This window comes from Vicia villosa, unplaced genomic scaffold (genome assembly GCF_029867415.1).
Source record: "Vicia villosa cultivar HV-30 ecotype Madison, WI unplaced genomic scaffold, Vvil1.0 ctg.001020F_1_1, whole genome shotgun sequence".
NCBI classification, from domain to species: Eukaryota; Viridiplantae; Streptophyta; class Magnoliopsida; order Fabales; family Fabaceae; genus Vicia; species Vicia villosa.
In genome coordinates this window covers 138,559-158,616 of record NW_026705450.1, presented here as the reverse complement: position 1 = coordinate 158,616, position 20,058 = coordinate 138,559, and the positions used below count along the sequence as shown (strand labels likewise).

Sequence of the window (20,058 nt, the reverse complement as noted above, 5' to 3'; positions counted from 1 at the left end):
TACAGCAAATATTCTTCTGATAATTAAAAGATGTTATATACATCATACAATTAACATTTCTATGATATTTTCTATCTAAGAATACAAAACACTAAAACCAACTCGCTAGCTTTAAAAAATCAATAAACCATATCAGACTTATACATCAGGAAAGATTGCAAGAACACCAAAAAATTGACATTTTAAAAATAAATAAATTAAATTTGTGATACAATTCCGTAATTCTGCTAGATCAGAACAGCTTAACTTTCTCAATCCCAACTGAGAAGCAATTAGAGGTTGTCATTTTAGTTATCGGCAATCCATTGAGTCAAAGGAGTCGGCGAATCCGGAAGGTTTTGCAGGAATACTTGATTGGGTTTGCGAGAAAGATGTGTCGTTAAACATCGTGGAAGTGCCTTCATTGGCTTGCCATCTTTGCAGAGCTTGAGGGAGGCTCATGTGAAGGTCAATACCATAACCGTCTTCTTCTTCATGACTGGTGGGCTTCCATTGCTCAACCAGAGGAACCAGGACATTCACTGCATGTCCCATATCTGGCCTCTGGTATGGTTCACGAGCAGTGCAATGGCCAGCTAGCTCAGCCACTTTATATATGCTCTCCATGGTTTCTTCGTCGGGGTTCAATGTTTGATCGATTGCTTTGGGGATGTTCTCCTTGTTGACTTGTACCCGGCGGAACCATGAAACCAAATGGGATCGTTCATCAGGCATAGTATCATCCAATGCCCTTCTACCAGTTATCAATTCCATCAGAACTACTCCAAATGCATAAACATCTACTTTGGTCGTCACTCTTCCAGTGGCTGCAAAGGAACATGATTACAGTTATTACTTATTACAAGTCAGGAATAGGCCCAGCATAAAGCAAATGTAACCATTCACATCTGATTAAATAATAATTTCGCTCCAGCTAAATCTAAGTACAATTGCAACCCAAACCCATGACAAAACAATAAATATAAGGTCCTACTAACAAGTGCAAGAAGGAAGCTGGTTAAAGAGCAATCAATAAACTCTATTAAATGTTTCCAGTTAATTAAGAAAACACATACTAATACTATTAATAAATTTTGGTAAGAAATAAAAATATTAACAAATTATCTTCCCAAGATATCAATCATATCTAATTTTTCCCCTTCCTGTTTTCTTTATAAAGTTGTATATAGTATTAGAAGGATAAAGGAAAACTCATAGATTAACCCAATATTTGATGTAGCCAGATGGTTGACATACACGTAACAATCTATCTATGTTTAAATGGAAAAACATATTATCAGCCCTGAAACTATCCATCAAAAGATGCATATGAAAAAACAATTTAAATGGAAAAAAATCTAATGATAAGGTACAGACATGATAAATTGTCAACCACAAAGGAAAAAACATCACAGCAAGTAGTTCAGAAATATATATTAGGAATTAAACATCAATAAATTTTCCTTCAAAATGTTTTTGGCTTTCTGAAAGCTTTTCTTTTAAACAAAGCATGGCATTAAGTGCAGTTACTAATAGATAGCTAATGACCAAAAATGGAAACAAATAAGAGCTTTATTAAAACTCAAGACAAGCTTAATTAAAGGCTTTCAATACCTGCATATTCAGGTGCCAAATATCCAAATGTTCCTGCCAGCCTTGTCTCAACAGAATATTTTCCATCCGGTGCATTTTTAACCAACCCAAAATCTGCAACCTTTGCTCTCATGTCATCACCTAATAGTATGTTGGAGGGTTTTAAGTCTCTGTGAATGAAGCTTTGCTGAGCTAAGCTGTGCAAGTATTCCACTCCCCGTGCAACATCCAAAGCTATTGCTACTCTTTGTTTCCAAGTCAAAGGAGCACATCCGTTTTCACCCCAATCAAACAGGTGTTGTGTTAATGTTCCTTGGGGCATATACTCATAGACCAAAAGTCTTTCATTTCCATTAATGCAGAATCCTAGAAGAGCAACCAAATGTCTATGCCTAACTTTAGTAAGAACTGCAATCTCTGCTTGGAACTCATTCAATCCCTTAGTTCCCACTGCAACAGATTCCATCCTCTTCACAGCAATCTTAGTTCCATCATGCAATTCCCCTTTATAAACAACTCCAAATCCTCCCCTACCCAAAATGTTATCTGCACTGAAATTACCGGTGACTTGCCTAAGAACTTGGATTGAAATAGTAACATTTCCACCCTCAAAAACCTGAAGGTTGTCACTACGCTCACTTCCCTGACTCTGTAACTCACTCGGAACTCCACCATATCCATTAGAATTGGAAACACTCATGACATCAAGTTTAACCTCACCTTTTCCATTTTCAGGATTATTAACCCTCCCGAATTCCCCATGCCTCCGATTCTTAGTATAACACTTACAAAACACAAACAACACCACTGCAACAAAAAACACAGCAATAACAGCTATACCTGCTATCCAAGCTGGTGACAGCGAAGAACCACCTGACTTTCTCGATGGACTTCCACTTGGTGCATCACCAGGACTCTTCGGCGGAGTAGTTCCACTTCCCTTATCACCTCCAGAAGGCCCAAGCAAAACATTACCAGCAGAATTGAACTTCACTTTATTAGAAAATTTAGGAATCTCTCCAGATAGATTGTTGCTAGACACATCCAAAACTTCAAGTTGAGTCAAACCCGTCAAGCTCCCCGGTATGGAACCAGACAAGTTGTTCCCACCCAGATACAAATTCCTCAAATCAGTTAAATTCCCAAATGCAGGCGAAATGGTTCCATTCAACTTCTGCTTAGCTAAGTTCACGGTAATAATCTTCCCTCCAGAACACACAACAAAGCTCCAATCTAGACAAGGATCATTCCCTTTCCAAGAACTAGCCAACTGAAGAGGATACCCAAAACCAGCAGCAACATCAAGCAAAGTAGTAACGCGCGGGTCACAAGGTCCAGGAGTGTCTTTACAAAAGCTATTGATCCCATCATTAGGAGCAACCTCTACACCTTTCCCAAAAGAAGGAAAAGGACCCTGCAAATTATTGTTATCCAATGAAACATTCGTCAAACTAGCTAAACTCATCAAAGAATGCGGAACAACACCTGTTAACTGATTATCGCGAAGCTGAAGATCAAACAAATTAGTACAGTTTGATAAATCAGGAATGGGGCCAGTGAACTTGTTCTTCTGAAACCACACTTGAGTCAAGTGGGACATCGTCGAAAGCAAATCGAGAGAGCCAGTGAACCCAGACCCGTCTTGCTGATTGTTGAGCCACAAGTTCTGAATCCCAGATCCTGAAAACGAGTTCGGTAAATCTCCGGTGAGGTTGTTGTAAGAAAGACGAAGCTTCTGCAAACTGAACAATGGAGCGAATATATCCGGCAAGGAACCAATGAGATTCGTTTGTCCAAGGTCGAGTTCAACGAGATTCAAAGACTGAGTCAACTCAGCAGGAAACGTCCATGGTTTAAGGTTGGTGTTTCCAGTCATGGAAAGTTTCTGTAGACTGGTAAGTCCCTGAAAACAACCATCGGGGATTGAAGTAAAGTTGTTACTACTGAGAAAAACCGATTGAAGATTAGATAGATTAGCAAGTGAAGGTAACGCGCCGGCGAGCGAGTTGGACTGGAAAGAGACTGTCGTGAGTTCAGAAAGCGAGTTCAGATCGGAAGGTATGGTTCCGGTGAGTGACTTGGAAGCTACGTTGATGGACGTAACGCGGTTAGAATCATCGCATTTCACGCCGTTCCAGCTGCAAAATGAGCTCGCCGTCGTCCACCCCGACGGAGTTGGTGAAAGTGATTTCGCGAGCTTTGACATGAAAACGCCGTCATCGGCAATGGCGGTGTGAAGGAGGAGAGAGAAAGAAAGGAAGAGTTTAGAGAGAGAAACTAGGGTTTTGAGCTTTGATTTTGGAGGAGACATTGTGAGAATGGAAGAACATGAGAGAGTGTGGTGAGAGAGAGTTGCGTGAGAGAGTATTTAGATGAAGAAAGAGGATAGTTAAGCTAACCCATGTGAAGTTGTTGCTTTCTTTTTCTTTTTTTTTTCTTCTTTCTTTTTTAAATTTTAAATTAAATTAATGATCACGAACAATGTCAGAGGGGTTGTATTAATAAAGAAATTAACCTGTTTATCATTAAATTCGTTTGAAATTTGACTTGTGTTATTTTCATACAAAGTAACAAATTTTTCGAATTTAAATTAAATGGTTAATACTCCCTCCAGCTTATATTATTATGTATCCTCTTTTAATATTTTTTCTTTAAATTATTTATTATTTAAAAATATTAATATAATATTTTTTATTTATCACTACCGGTAGAGTTCACTTCGGGGTCAGTTCTCAAGTGGAATCAGTTTCCTTTCGAAATCAAGTGAGTCAAATTGCCTCCTGATAAGAATCCAATCGTAATTTTTTTATCAAATTCAGCGTCAATCACCACTGAAACAACTAAGTATTAGTAATTATTGACGATTTATATTATTTTATAAATTGAGACGGAATCGGTTAATGATCTTACATAATATTTATTAGAAACTGAAAAAGAAAGATAATCCCATATTTATTGATGAAGTTAGTAGTTTTTGTTTTTTAATTATGGATGAAGCTAGTAGTTAATTAATTTTACTATTTAATGGTAAAAGACAAGAAGTCCCCCATTCTTTGTTACGGCAAGTTAAGTAGAGTAAGGCAACTAGGCAAGTTATTTTGCTATGAAATATTTCTTTCAATAAAGTGTTGGTGAGCTTTGATAATGTCATTGATTATAGGAAAGAAGAATACGGTGGGACAGTGAAGGAGAGAGGTAAGGACCCAGATCCAGAGTAGTAGATTGGGGGAATCAGATGCAAAAACTGCTGTAATTGAATGCATTTGTTTGTTTTTTAAGTAACTATCCTAAATTAATAAAATGCAGATGTGGACCCCACGAATGCCAACTGTTGCTTACTAGATTACCCTTCTCATTGTCTCTGTCTTTCGCTGTTGAGCCTTGACGGCCTTCAGAGAGACCAGCTTAGCGAGCTGCCGGTTTACTATTCCGAACAATTTTTAATCCACAAAAATGCATATCGAATTTTTCTTCTGTTCATTGTAGTACTTCTTAATTCTTATATCGAATTATTCTAAGCATTACATGTTTTTTTAATATGAATATTTAAATGCTATTTCGTATTAATTGACAGTGTGATTGTGGGACAGTTTGAAACGGCGTAAGGAAGAATAATTAATTTGGTTAATCATAATCAGAACAGTTTACCGAATATCTTCGTCGTTCTTTTTTTTCTGACTTTTGCGACTGTCCGTTAGCTTTTCTTATTCCCTTTTCATGGAAGCTTCCCCATCCGCCCAAATGCCACTAATTGCGCTTTCTTTTTCTGTTTTTTTTAATGATACTTATTTTAATCAAATTAAATACTAATAGGTTTTTAACTAGTCTATTATTGATATAATCTATCAGTAATGTACTACCAAAAGTATTTATTTATCATAATTAAACTCAATTAGAGGTAGATTGTCAAAGGCAACATAGTCATTTAGCAAACATAATTATTACTCTCTCCTTTTCACAATAGGTGTCATTTTTGAGATTTCCACACTTTTTAAAAAAATGATTAATTATGTTGATTTCAATAATTAAAATGAGTCTCATTTACTAAAATAACCTTATTAATAATTGATAATGAAGTATTTAGAGAATTTCTTTATTGACCCCCTATGGGATGACCCAGCGAAATTCCCAACTTGCCCCTGCTTCGGAGATGTATCTTCGAAGTAATTTTTTTTAGATTTTTTCAGATTTCGGAAATGCATATCCGAAAAACACCAATTTTTTGGTGTTTTCGGAGATGCATTTCCGAAATACATGAAATTTCAAAATATACGTTGGTTTTAATAGTCAGGTATTATTTCGAAAGTACATTTCCAAAATAATTTGTTCATATACCATTTTCCCTCCTTCATTATTTCATCATTTTTATCAAAAACAAACTCAAACCCTCTCCAAAACTTCCATCAATATCAATCCATTTTTCGTCTCAAAATCAAGTTTTAAACCGTTGATCACGTTAAAGGGAGCATAGAAAGCTACAATTTGAGGTAAACATCTCTCATTTCATCCCATATTTCACTACATTGTTGCTGATTTAAGAGATGAAAACTCTGTCAGTTCGGAAGTTCATTTCCGAAATAAGTCACCTAACAAATTTCGGAAATGTACTTCCGAAATAATGTCTGGCAGAATTAAAAAAAAATGTTTTGACCATTTTTGCATATTTTTGCATATGTTAGGTATGGTGCATCCAGACAACATTGACGCCGATGACGTAGTAATTCCGAAAGATGTCAACGTTAATAACGATCCGGTTAACGATGTTAAATCCATGATCGATTCGGTGGATGTACGACAACAATTTACAAATGATAGTAGCTTCGCTTGTCGTGAACAATTGCTTGATTGGGTTCGTAGAGAAGCTAGTAAACTTGGATTTGGCATTGTTATATTAAGGTCCGACATTGGAAATAGTAGACGGAAAGCTTTTGTCGTTTTGAATTGCGAGATGGGTGGAAAGTATGTACCAACAAATCGGGTGTTAAAACACGAATACACGGGATCGAGAAAGTGTGGGTGTCCGTTTAAGTTGCGCATGACTCGGAGGATTGATGATTTGTGGCGTTTAAGCGTCATTTGTGGAATTCATAATCATGCCTTGGAAGCCAAGCTACATGGGCATCCAACGACGTGTCGGTTGTCCCGCGAAGAGAAGAATGTTATTTCAGATTTATCGATAATCAAAGTGGCACCGAGAAACATACTTGTCGATTTGAAGCAAAAAAAACCGGATAGCGTTTCAAATATCAAGCAAGTATACAATGAACGGCGCAATCTTAAAGTCTTGAAAATGGGCCCGAGGTCGGAAATGCAACAACTTTTGAAACTATTAGGCGATAACCAATACATTTCAAATTTCTGAACGTGCGAGGACAAAGTTACGGTGCGTGACATTTTTTGGACTCATCCCGAAAGTATCAAATTGTTCAACACATTTCCAACCGTTCTTGTGATGGATTCGACGTACAAGACCAACAAGTATAGGCTTCCGCTTCCAGAGATTGTCGGTGTGACATTGACGGACAAGACATTTTCGGTTGGATTTGATTTTTTGGAATGTGAAAAAGAAGATAACTTTACACGGGCTTTGAGAATATGCAAGTCTTTATTGGTTGATCAAAAGAATATGCCAAGTGTCATTGTTACCGACCGAGACAATGCTTTGATGAATGCGGTTGATACCGTCTTTCCGACATCGACTGCATTACTTTGCCGGTATCACATAACGTGCAACGTGAGAAGTAAGCTCAAACCCGCGGTAGGCACGAAAGATAAACCGGATGAAAACGGTAAAGTCATCAAAGTCGGTGTTGTGGTGGATAAGATTATGGCCACATGGAGGGAGATTTTAGATGCACGTTTCGAAGAGTTGTATTCCGAGAAATTGGTACACTTTAGGTCTTTGTGCGTTTCTATTAAGACTTTTTGTCATTATGTCGAATCCACTATCCTTGACAAAGTAAAGGAAAAAGTTGTTTGTGCTTGGACGGATCGAGTAAGACATCTTTGTTGCACTACAACTAACCGAGTTGAATCCGCACATGCGGCGTTGAAGAGATGGTTGGGTGATAGCAAGGGGGATTTGTGTCGGGCATGGGACACCGTGAACGAAATGCTTGAAAATCAACACAATGAAATTCAAACATCTTTTAATCGGAGCAAGACGGTTATGGAACACCGGTTTAAGGGCCAAAATCTATTCTCGCAATTGATTTACATCATATCTCGTTCGGGATTGAATTTTATGTTTCATGAGGCGAAGCGAGCGGAGACAACGATTTCAGATAGTTCTAAATGCGGGTGCACAATTAGAAAAACGTACGGGCTTCTATGTGCTTGTATACTTTCTAAAAAGATGAATTTGAATTCACCGATACGCATGGATGAAGTAATTGACCATTGAAAAAAACCACTTCTGGACATATTTCGGAAGTTCATTTCCGAAACTGGTGAGGGAGGTGTTTTCGGAAATGAATTTCCGAAACACCCCTACGAACTCCATTTCTGCAGCTTTCATGGCAGACCCCAAAATCAGTAGTTCAAACATGTTATAATGCTTCTAAACAACCTAAATACTACTAACAACCTACCCCTATATCATTTTTGTAATTTCTAACAACCCTAACATTCATTTCAATCATGGATCTAGAGATTAAGAAACTTACAAATTGAAGTGATTGGGAAGCTTTTGAATGTAGTAGAGCAAGTAGATGGAGCCTTTGATGTAGCCTTGGAAGTTGGTTTGCAGAAAATCTCTTTGTGGTTGAGTTTGAAATTGATTTAGGATAAATGAATTAGGGGGAAGGGTTGTTTTGCTTAATCTGCCAAACGCGCAGTATTTCGAAAATGCACTTCCGAAATCCTGTTTTCGGAAATACATTTCCGAAATAAGACAAATTTTGAAATAAAAAAAGCATTTTCGAAGATACATTTTGGGGTTTGCACCAGGGGTCACCAAGAAGATAGGGGGTGGATAAAGAAATTCTCTAAATTTTCTCCGTTTCACATGGCATTACACTCCTATTATTATGAGGATTGCTATACTTACACTAAAAATGTTACACCATGTATTTACACTCTATAAAATAGAACATTATCATGTATTTCTTTATATAAAAACAAATAAAAAATAATGATAAAATTTTTTAGAAAATCAAACCGTATAAGAATACGGTGTAGGTGTTACTTTTAGTGTAAAAGTAACATTTCTCTATTATTATACATGCACATAGAGCCGTCAAAATGGGCCGAAGCCCATGGGCCGGCCCGCGGGGCCCGAAAAATGTTAGGGCTTGGGCCTAATTTTTTGAGCCCATTTTGTTTCGGGCCTTTTTGAGCCCGGCCCGAAAAAACCCGGCCCTAAATGGGCCAGCCCGTATGGGCTCCGGGTAGCCCATGGGCCCGATAAATAGTAAAATTTAATATTTAATTAATAAAATTTAATATTTAATATTAATTAAAAAATTCAAATTTTTGTATTTCTTTAAAATATATTTTATAATAGTGAAATATAAAAACAAATTTTAATATTTTTTTAAAAATTAAGCTTAATATAATTTATTTTTTTAAATTAAAGAGAATATTTAATATATTTTTTGGAAATGGGCTTTTTGGGCCCGACCCGAAAAAGCCCGAGGCCCGAACAGGGCTGGGCCTGGGTAGTAAAAACGGAGCCCATATAAAAATGGGCTTTTTAGGCCCGGCCCGAAAAAGCCCGAGGCCCGCTTGGGCCGGCCCGTTTAGGGCCGGGTAGCCCGTTTGGACAGCTATACATGCACATAGTACACATCTTTAACTATTACAATTTCAAAGATCGGGAACAAATAGTGTAAGTGACTGTGTCACAAGGTCGGAGTCTGTTTGATAAAAATAGTGGTTGACTGATAAGCTAGCTGATAGCTTATAGCTTATGACTGGTGGCTGATGATTGGATATTCATTAAAAAATTTAAAAAATATTTAATCAAATTCATCCATTAAGATTAAAAATTCACCCAATCCATCAATTAATATCATTTTAATAAATGGATATCCACCTATAAAAAAATTAATTTAAATATATTCAAATATTTTTAAAAAAAAAATTTTGCATAAGAGTATTTTTTGTACATTTTCAAAAATAAACTCCATATTTCATATTTACGAAAAAAATTGATATTTTCGTATTTTCGAAAAAAAACTTGATTTTTTGTATTTTTGAAATAATTAATTTTTGAATTTTCAAATAACTTAATTTTTGGTTTTTTCGAAAAAAAATCAAATTTTTGTAGTTTCAACAACCTTGATTTTTTGTATTTCCGAAAAGCTCAATATTTTTAGTTTTTTTAAAAAAAAAAACTCAATTTTTTGTATTTCCGAAAAAACTCAATTTTTCGTGTATCCAAAAATTTGAATTTTTGTATTTTCGAAAAAAACTCGATTTTTTGTTTTTTCTAAAAAAACTAGATTTTTCATTTTTTTCAAAAAACCTCTTTTTTATTTTTCCGAAAAAAACTCGATTTTTTTTATTTTCGGAAAAACTCATTTTTTTCATAAAAACTCGATTTTTGTTTTTCCGAAAAAATTCGATTTTTTGTGTTTTGGAAAACTCGATTTTTTTGTATTTCGGAAAAAATTCATTTTTTTTGTTTTCCCAAAAAAACCCGATTTTTTTTCGTATTTCCGAGGAATAAAGTAGTGTGTTTTTTTTGATTTTTTATTTATGCCCCATTTGATGAAAAAATCAAGTAACGAATCTTTGGTGTCAATTTATAAAGTAACAATAGTTAAGATATTGTCAACTCATCAATCCACATGAAACACTAGTGATTCGCGTGAAAGTCTCATTAGCTAATCAAAACATGAATGCCCCAACTATTCATCTTGGATGCAAAGTGCTGAAATTTAAACTTTAACATATTAAAAACAATGATAATGAAAGCAAGAGTAAGAAAATATTTCAAGGTTGGTTTTTCAATGTTTAATCTTTTCTCTAGTAACTAATAAATATTATTAATATTGTTGAAATTTAGTATTTAACAATTTTATTGATAAAAATCGAGGTAAGAAGTCCTATAAAAAAATCGAGGTAAAAAGTAGTGCAGTTTTGAAAATGCAAAACATGCAGTTGATGGGGATCAAATTCTAACCTCAGTTTTAGAACACTGATGTGTTAAGTGATAGCTTTTCTTGTCATCCTTTATTACCTCACCTATGTAGCCAAGATTAAAAGCATTTTGCGGCCAACGTTAGATGTGTTATTTGTAGTAGTGTTTTAGACCTTTTAACTAGGGGGGTCGGCATCATGTTAGCTTCATGGTTCTGCACTGCAATAGTGAATGTTAGCGAAGATCTTCTTCTTCTTCTGCAATCTCTCCTGGTGTAATATATGTCGCCTAGATCTGACCATTAAACCTGCATTGCGTCTCCGCGTTGACTCCACTCATCAGGGTGCCATTTCAACAGATTGAGTGTCAAAACATGTAAAGATTCACTTAAGTTCGGTGGCGAGGTTTTTGAGGTTTTTGATTTCTTCTATATTGATGTTCAGATACGTCGACAACCACAAAACGCCCTCCTTTATACCGATTTTGCGATGTGGTGGCATGTGAGGTTCTGAGGGATTTTGGCGGTTTGGAGGTGAGCGATTAGCGGTGGTGGCAGATCTGCATTTTCGAATGGTGATAAACTCTTCGTCGATGAAGATAGCCCATTCACGCGATGTCGGTGGTGATAGTTACGATTTCCCTTGTTGATTTTTTTGACTAAAATTGTTTGGTGAAGAAAAGAGGTTACGATGAATGGATCCATAACGTATGGTGGTAGGGTCTAAAAATGGAGTAATTTCAATATATATTCGTAATTGATTACATAAAAGAAATCTTTCAGATCATTTTGATTTTTAATTTAACTCTTTACAATTATAAAAATTTAATTAATTTTTAATATATTTTAAGATTTCATTTTAAAAAGTGACTTGAGACCTCTAAAAATATTGAATAGACTATGTATTTTATAAAACTCATTCGAATTAGAACAAATTTTAAACTATATTTTAATATTTTATATATTCGAATGTTGCCCTACATTAAATTATTATTAATTGATTTTTAAATTAATAATACAATTTATTAATTTAATTTTTTTACTATTCCATATGATTTAATTTTACTTAATACATTTTATTTTATAATATTAAAATTTAATATTAAATATATTATATGTTATGTTAACTATATTATTTTATCGCATTTTTATAATATTGTATTTTAGACATTCAAAATTATTCTAAAATAAATAGTATAAAATTAAATCGATTTAGGTTTTCTTTTTAAAATTGTCATTCAAAATCAATTTAAACAAAAAAATAACTAATTGTTAAGTTTCCCATCAATATATTATTAGTTCCAGAAGAAATAATGGTGCTCCAAGATAGTTGGAAAACATTGTTGACGTAATTTTCATCTTTTTCTTTCTCTTTCTTCTCTCTCACGCAATGTCATCCATTTTTCCACATGTAATATTTTGTGAAACCAATGCTACTTGTAACAATAAAAGGAATCACAAATAGCTACGTGAAGACTCGAAGGAAATAACAAAGACCAAAACCTTTGCGGATGCGGCAACTAATGTCTGCAAAATCCCTCAAAGCTAACTACCAGTGCCATGTTTGAAAGGAGACTGCCTTGCCATTACTATTTCATAAGAAGAATACAAGCTAAGCTAGACCTTGAAGCTTGTGGACACAATCTCCATGGCAAAACCTTATGGCCTAAGGGCTCAACACCTATAAATGTTGTTAACGTGCTAGCCAAGCTAAATGTTGTTAACGTGCTAGCCAAGCTAATTGCTTAATAATTGCTCAATGATCTATGAGTTACTTTCATTTTGGATTATGTAAGTTCAGATGATTCAGAATTTGTGGATGCAACCCAAAATACAAATTTGGAGGATAGGGTGGCTATAACACAAAATAATAATGATGACTTTTTGAAACAATCATGGGCCAACATGGCTTAGATGAATGATGGTGAATTCTTAACTAACTCTGATGGAGAACACAACTCTAATCAACAGGATTTTAAATTAGTAATTTCAAAATCTAAGAAGAAAAGATTGAGGCAAAGATCCAAAGTAAAATGTACTTGCATAACAAGGGCAAATGATGCTTGTTATAAGCCTTTAGAATAAAGAGTTTATTTTGGTAAACATGGGAGTGGTTTAGTAGAAAGAAGACTAGACATGGCTTTTTGCAATAACAATTTTTTAACCACAAGCAAAACCATGAATGTCTCAACCTTGACAAAACTGAGGTAGGATAATTATCCTTTGCTTTTTTAGGCTAGTTTATCTCAACATAAGCATGCCTCTAACTTCAGGTTCTTAGGAATATGGGCTCTTCATAACAAGTGTGAGGATTTCATTGCTAAATGTTGGTCTACTCCGGTCATAGGCTTCCTCATGTATATCCTTAGCATGAAGTTGCAACTGCTCAAAATAAGCCAAAGTCTTGGAATATGGAAGTATTTGGAAACATTCATAGCCTTGTTAAACATCGTCTAAAAGACTACTCAACATTCAAAATCAATCCATCCTGGGTGGTAATAATGTAAATCTTAGATATCAAGAAATATTGGCCAAACATTATTTGTCACAAGTCCTTGCTAAGGAAGAAATGATATGGTTAGAACAATCTAAAGTTAAATGGCACTTAGAGGGGGGATAGAAATACTATTTTCTTCCATAAAACAACAAAAATTAGAAACTCCAAAAACACAATCACATTCTTGAGAAACAATTAGGACCTAATTTATAACCCTGAAGAGTTGTCAAACCATGAAGTTACACATTTTACTAACGTTTTTTGTTTTGCAGATGTTCCTCAACATTTATCTATGGTGGATGAGGTGATTCCTTCTTTGATGGACTCCAAAATGAACCAACTCCTCACAATGATTTCTCCTTCAGAGGAGATCAAGATGGCGATTTTCATTTTTAGAAAAGACATTCTCTTAGCCCTCATGGATTTGGAGGAGTCTTATACCATGCCTACTGGCCTATAACCAAGAATGATGTATGTAATGCAGTTCTTCAGTTCTTCAAAACATGTTAGATTCTTCCTAAGTACAACTCTAACACTATAATTTTGCTGCCTAAGTCCAAATATGTGTCGCATAGACTTAAAATGTAACATAGACTTGTAATTTCACTTTTTTCACTTTTATATATACTTACTTACATTCTTGTAATTTCATTTTTTTTTAATAAGCAATGATATTTATAAATATAACTGGAAAAAGAATACACACAGTACTCAAAAGGAGCAATTACATCCATCCAGGAAACCCTACACTAAAGCCCAAACCAAGAGATTATAGAGATTATAGGCAGAACTCTAAGGGTGTATGAAACCATTCATACCAATTACACAGGACTTTCTTCTTCGAACCAATCCCCAACCACCACCAAGTATACATTTTTATCTTGTGGACAACTTCGCCTACGTCCAGAATACCGTTATCTTGTATTCTATATTTCATTTTATTCTATGCAGTATTAAGGTTATTGCTGAAACAGATTAATTGTGTATGTGGAAAGGAAATTGTGAATCCGTTGAAGATAAAGAAGTTTTGCTTGATTTTATGAACAAGTTTCTAACTTCAAGAACACTCATTTGGAATGAGAGTTTCTGTGTTTGTGATAATTGGACCGGTGTAACTTGCAATCAAGATAAGTCTAGTAACAGTGATAATTTTAAAAAAAATTGTCTTTCCTTTATTTTCAGTTCAATAATTTGTCTGGGTCTTTGTCTGATTTTTAATCAGCTTGGAAGAATCTTACTCTAGTTATTTGTCTAGTGTATTAGATTCAGATTTTTGTAATAGTTTCTTATATAGTTAAGTTTTTTTTATGATAATTGAATGAGTTGGTATTTGAAAGTATGTAGGTTTTAATGATTTTTTTTTAAAATTTAATTTTATGAGATTTTTTATTTGAAAAATTAGTTTTTGAATTGATTTTTTTTTTTTTAAAATTATTTTCAAACAGGTTTTTTTTTTTTATAAATTTTCTTTTAAAGCTGGTTTTTTTACAGAAAATAAAAATCTGGTTTTGAGAGAAATCAGTTTAAAAATGTTTTTTTTTTTTAAAACTATTTTTTTTTGTGAGAAACCGGTTTAGAACTGAAATCCACGTGTAAATCGGTTTTATAGAAGTAGTTTTAAGATTCAAACCAAATTATATATATATATATATATATATATATATATATATATATATATATATATATATATATATATATATATGTATATATGTATATATATATATATATATATATATATATATATATATATATATATATGATTATATATTCAATTTGGTGCAAGTTTGGTTCGTCAACTAATCCTTGATATTTTGATGATAACAAGTACATTTGTATGAAGAACAATTTTGTTCTCTTACGTCTGTTCAATATGAAGATCTAAAAGAAAGCAACTCTGTCTCTAGAGAATTCAGGTTGAAATACACCAGACGTTGAAGCTAAGCACACATTGAATATGGAGATCAGCAGAATTTGAAAACTGGCGAAGTCTGAAGATTTGCGTTATTAGAAGCAAGCAGTATCTGATGGAAGAGAATGGCTTTGAACTCTGAACAAGGTTCATCATTATTTCTTATAAGCTTATGTTTCAAAGGAATAACGTCTTAAAGAAGATCGTAAAGAAGCAGCAAATCAAATACAGAATCTGGGTTATCAAGTCAATGCATCTACAAAAATGTGTCCAAAAGACATCTATGATGGACTCTAACTCTCTACGAAGCTGATATCTCAAAGAACAAAGACTAACTCTGATCAAGCTTCATCATAACCTATCAAAAACCTCTGATTCAAGTAGTTAAGTGTGAAAAAGCAGAAAGTGACTTTGGCCTCTAATCACGCTTCATCTAATTCTATTAGAAACCTCTGAGTCATGAAGTTAGATGTAAATGAAGCATGTGTGAAAATATTATTAAATTACATCATCACGTGACTACATTACAACATCTTATTTATTACCTTGCATATCTCGATAAAGGACTCTACCCTGTATCGTTACTATTCACACGTCTCATCATAATGCTACTACCACCACTCTACTCTTGTTCTAGCTAACGTCTCCTATCTGCTGTGTGAATACTTAATCTCTCTTTCTCCAACGGATCTATTTTCTCTATCTATTTAAAGATAATTTGAAAGATTTAAAGAGTGTGCTTATGACAGTAATGTAGACAATATACATTCACAAGAGAGACCAAAACGAAAATTGAGAGCTAAGCTGCTCAACAGAAGAAGCACACACGAAAAGGATTAAAATTGTGCAAGAATGAATTAGTGAAGAAAAAGTATACTGATAATGCATATGCGCATCTAAACATGAAGAAATTGCGTACATGCAAGAGATAACAAGAAACGAAGAAGATCAATGAAGCCAAATAATGAATATACATATGGATCTAAAAAAAATAAAATCAATATAGGGCTATCTAAGATAGAAAAGGATTCTCAGCAAAAAAGAAGAGCAATTGCTATAAAGATCTTCAAGGATAACAAAGAGGAAAACTAAAAGCTTTCATCTCATATCTCTTGAAATTTTATTTTTTATGCTTAACATTATGTGTAATTCTCTTTAAGAAGCAATCTTGAATACACACAAACCTTGTAATATTAACTTGTTAGGTTAATTTCCTTAAGGGACGAGGTTTGTTCAGAATTCTTAAGATGTCAATAACAAGTGTTACTGAGGTTAATTTCCTTAATGGACCAGGTTTGGTCAGAATCCTTGAGATGTCAATAACACGTGTTATTGAGGTTAATTTCCTTGAGGGACTAAGTGTTTAATCATGATCCTTGAGAAAACTTATATGAGCTGCCTTTGTGATTGTAACCATGGAATTGATTATTAGATTAGGTCCTTATTGATAAGGCAAAATCACTCTAGTGGGTGGACTGGACTAACCTTCTTAATAGATAACTAGGATAAAAATACTTTTGTCTTTTTTATTATTTTTTACTTTGTGCATGAGCATTGGTTGATGTTTGGGTGTTCGAAAAGATTAAAATCTAGAAACTCAATTCAACCTCCCCTTTCTTGTGTTTCATTGAACCTTTAATTGGTATCAGAGCTCTAGTGTTGTTATTGATTATCTTCAAACACTTACCCTTGTCAAAAAAACTTAATATGTGAAACACAATGGAAGTTACTCTTTCACCTGGTATCAATAATAAAAAGACAGGTGTATCTGCTAACCAGACTCTTTCAAGCAACTCTGGAAGTAAAGACAATAGGTGTTCAAGCAACAGAAGATCAAGAGTATATTTGTTGACAACATTTGATAAGATTAGTCAAAAAAGATCAAAGAAGTCTTGACCAGCAAGCTAGGAAACTACAAGAGATGACTCTAAAGTTGAAATCAAAAGGTCATTGATGACCAGTACATAAGAAGTATATCAGAGATGCCAACTCTAGTAACTGAAATAAAGACTCTTTTAATGGCAAAGAAAGTGTATGTCTCAAAATATGGTTATAAACCCCTAAGGCTCTGGTGAATCCTAAAGGAAATTTGAAGAGAAGAATCCTCGTGTACTATTGGTAATCATTCTTCTCTCTTCGTCTCTATTTAATTATTTTACGCTAACAAGTTTGATTGTGAAAGCTCTGTAACTTATCTTGTTAAGATACTCTGGGAAGCTAAAAAAGGATACAAGGATATACAACACTGAATCTAAAGCATAAGACGTGTTGAGATCATTATCAAAATCTAACAAAGGTGTTCCAAAGACTAGTTTTGACTATATTCTAGAATGACCTTGATCAATTTTGAAATCTGATCGTTAAGTCAAACTTTTCTTATTTTTATCTTTTTGGTTACATCTGTTTTATGCTCATCACACAAGAATATCTTAAAAAGTTTGATTCTAAGGCACAAAAGTGTATCATGTTTAGATACTCTGAACGCTCTAAAGGCTACAGAGTGAACAATATTGAAACACAAATTGTTGAAGAGTTAGTTCACGTTAAGTTTGATGATAAGATTGACGCTAACAAGTCAAAGCTAGATGAAAATTTTGCATATTTTGAAATCATTTGTTCAGACTCTAAAGATAAAGATCCCAGAGAAAAAGACTCCGAGGTCAAGAAACTTGAACACACTCAACTATAAGCAACCAACACTCCAATACCTCTAAGAAATCCCAGGCAACAAATCTCACATTAGAGAATTAATTTTAGGCGATAAAACTTAACCTCTCCGAATAAGATCTTCATTTAGATAAGATTAAGAAACTCTTTTGGGTGAGGTGTCCTTCGTCGACCCATTATCTCTCAATGAAGCTCTTCTCGACTCTGAGTGGATTCTGGCCATGTAGGAAAAATTGAATCAATTCTCCAAAAACTATGTATGGGATATTGTACCAAGACCCAAAGGTAAACACATTATTGGAACTAAATAGGTATTCAGAAACAAGCTTAACGAGCAAGGAGATGTCGTGAGAAACAAATCCAAATTGGTTGCACAAGGCTATAGTCAGCAAGAAGGAATTGACTATACTAAAATCTTTGCACCAGCGGCCAAGTTAGAATATATCAATCTTATTATTTCATTTGATATTAATTATAATATCATCTTATATCAAATGGATGTCAAGAATGCATTCTTGAATGACTCATAACAGAAGAAGTGTATGTACATCAACCTCATGGTTTTGAAAATAAAAAATATCCTGATTATGTTTACAAACTAAAGAAATTATTGTATGGTATGAAACAAGCTCACAGAGCATGGTATGCAAGACTAAACAATTTTCTTTTGAAAAATAATTTGACAAGAGGGATGGTTGACACAACTCTATATTATGCAAAACATTAAAAAATTATATCTTTGTTGTTCAAATCTATGTGGATGATATTATTTTTGGTTCTGCTAATGCCTCTCTTTGTGAGGAATTTTCTAAGTCTATGTAGGCAGAGTTTGAAATGAGTCTGATGGATAAGCTGAAGTTTTTTTTGGGAATTCAGATCAACCAAAGTCCATAAGGAACCCATATTCATCAAAGCAAGTATACAAATGAGCTTTTGAAGAAGTTTAATCTATCAAAATGTAAGACTGCTAAGACTCACATGCATCCAACATGTATTCTTGAAAAGGGTGAAGCAAGTAAGAATGCCGAACAATTTAAACTAAAAAACGTGATGTTAAAAAACACATTAGTTTAGCCCTAAAAAATTTAAATAATATTTTTTCAACCTAAACCAATAAGCCCACATTAGATAGAGAAATAATAAGTGTAAGGAACTCCTTCAATAATAAATGTAAGCAACTACTTTGCACCTCCATAGGAATGCAAGACATTCTCAACTGTATTTATTTTTTGTCACTAAAAAAATTACAACAATCTCACCATCATCGTCTCTGAACTTTTAAAAAGTGAGACATATTGCCGAGTTATTCATCCATAACATGACCTAGTTTCGCAATCATCTCCAACAGCAAAAGGCATTACTACATCGGAGAACTAAGTACTATTGATACTTCTTGTGCAAGAATCATTATACAGATCACGAATTGACCTTGACGTCTTCATGAATCATATGTTAAATACTAATAGACAAGTCAAGTGTCTACCTAAGTTATTTTAATTTGTACAACTTATAAGTTTTTTTGAGGGATCACAAACAATATTTCCATTCTAGATTAACATATGATACTTCTATATTTTACCGTAGAAGTTGCATCATATTGAAGGTCTTCCTCTGACCAGTGACAAAGGCCAATGCCAATGCATATGGTATAGAGATGGGGTCTTTAGCCATTCTTAAAACATTATCAACACAGTAAATTGACACAATTAGCAGAGTCAATAGAAATATCATAACACCACCGTCGTAATACTTTTTAAATATCTTTTTTTTTTTCATTTCTCACCGTACAATATTTTCTTTTACTATTTGATTATTTTTTAAACTAATTTTTCTATTATTACTTCTAGTTATTGCTAAGAATGATGGAGGCATGGTTTTCAAAAATTTAAGTGCCTTCAATTATGTTATCTTTGGCAAACAAGTTTGGAGTTTATGATAAATTCAAATAATTTGATCAAACATCTATTCAATGCTAAAATATTTTCTTAGATGTGATTTTCTTGAATCAACTATTCAACATAATCACAATTATGTGTGGCGAAGTATTTGAAGTTTTAAGTTTATTGTGGGAGGAGGATATAGGTGGATTATTGGATAGGAAGAATCTATTCTGATTTAGGGGTACAATTGGTTGTATGATAGTTCATTGTTGGAAAGTTCTTAGTCATCCATAGTAGAAAATTTGAAGCTCTATGATTTGATGGATCAGGATGGTAAACAATGAAGTTCTAATTTGATACATATTCTTGTTGGAGAAGTAGAAGTGGAAAAAGTTCTTACAGTAACCCCCTTATTTGAAGTTGTTCACGTGGACAAAATAGTGTAGATAG

The 20,058-nt window shown here is 33.8% G+C and overlaps 1 protein-coding gene across 1 annotated transcript; it reads right to left on the bottom strand.

Annotated features, from left to right (window-relative positions):
- LOC131632780 (receptor-like kinase TMK4) lies at window positions 1-3,997 on the bottom strand. The gene is made up of 2 exons (XM_058903509.1): window positions 1,594-3,997; window positions 1-806 (listed from the first exon to the last, which is right to left on the bottom strand). Exons 1-2 carry the CDS (start codon window positions 3,881-3,883, stop codon window positions 292-294), a joined length of 2,805 nt encoding a protein of 934 aa, XP_058759492.1. The 5' UTR covers window positions 3,884-3,997; the 3' UTR covers window positions 1-291.
- Window positions 3,998-20,058: the final 16,061 nt, after the last annotated feature.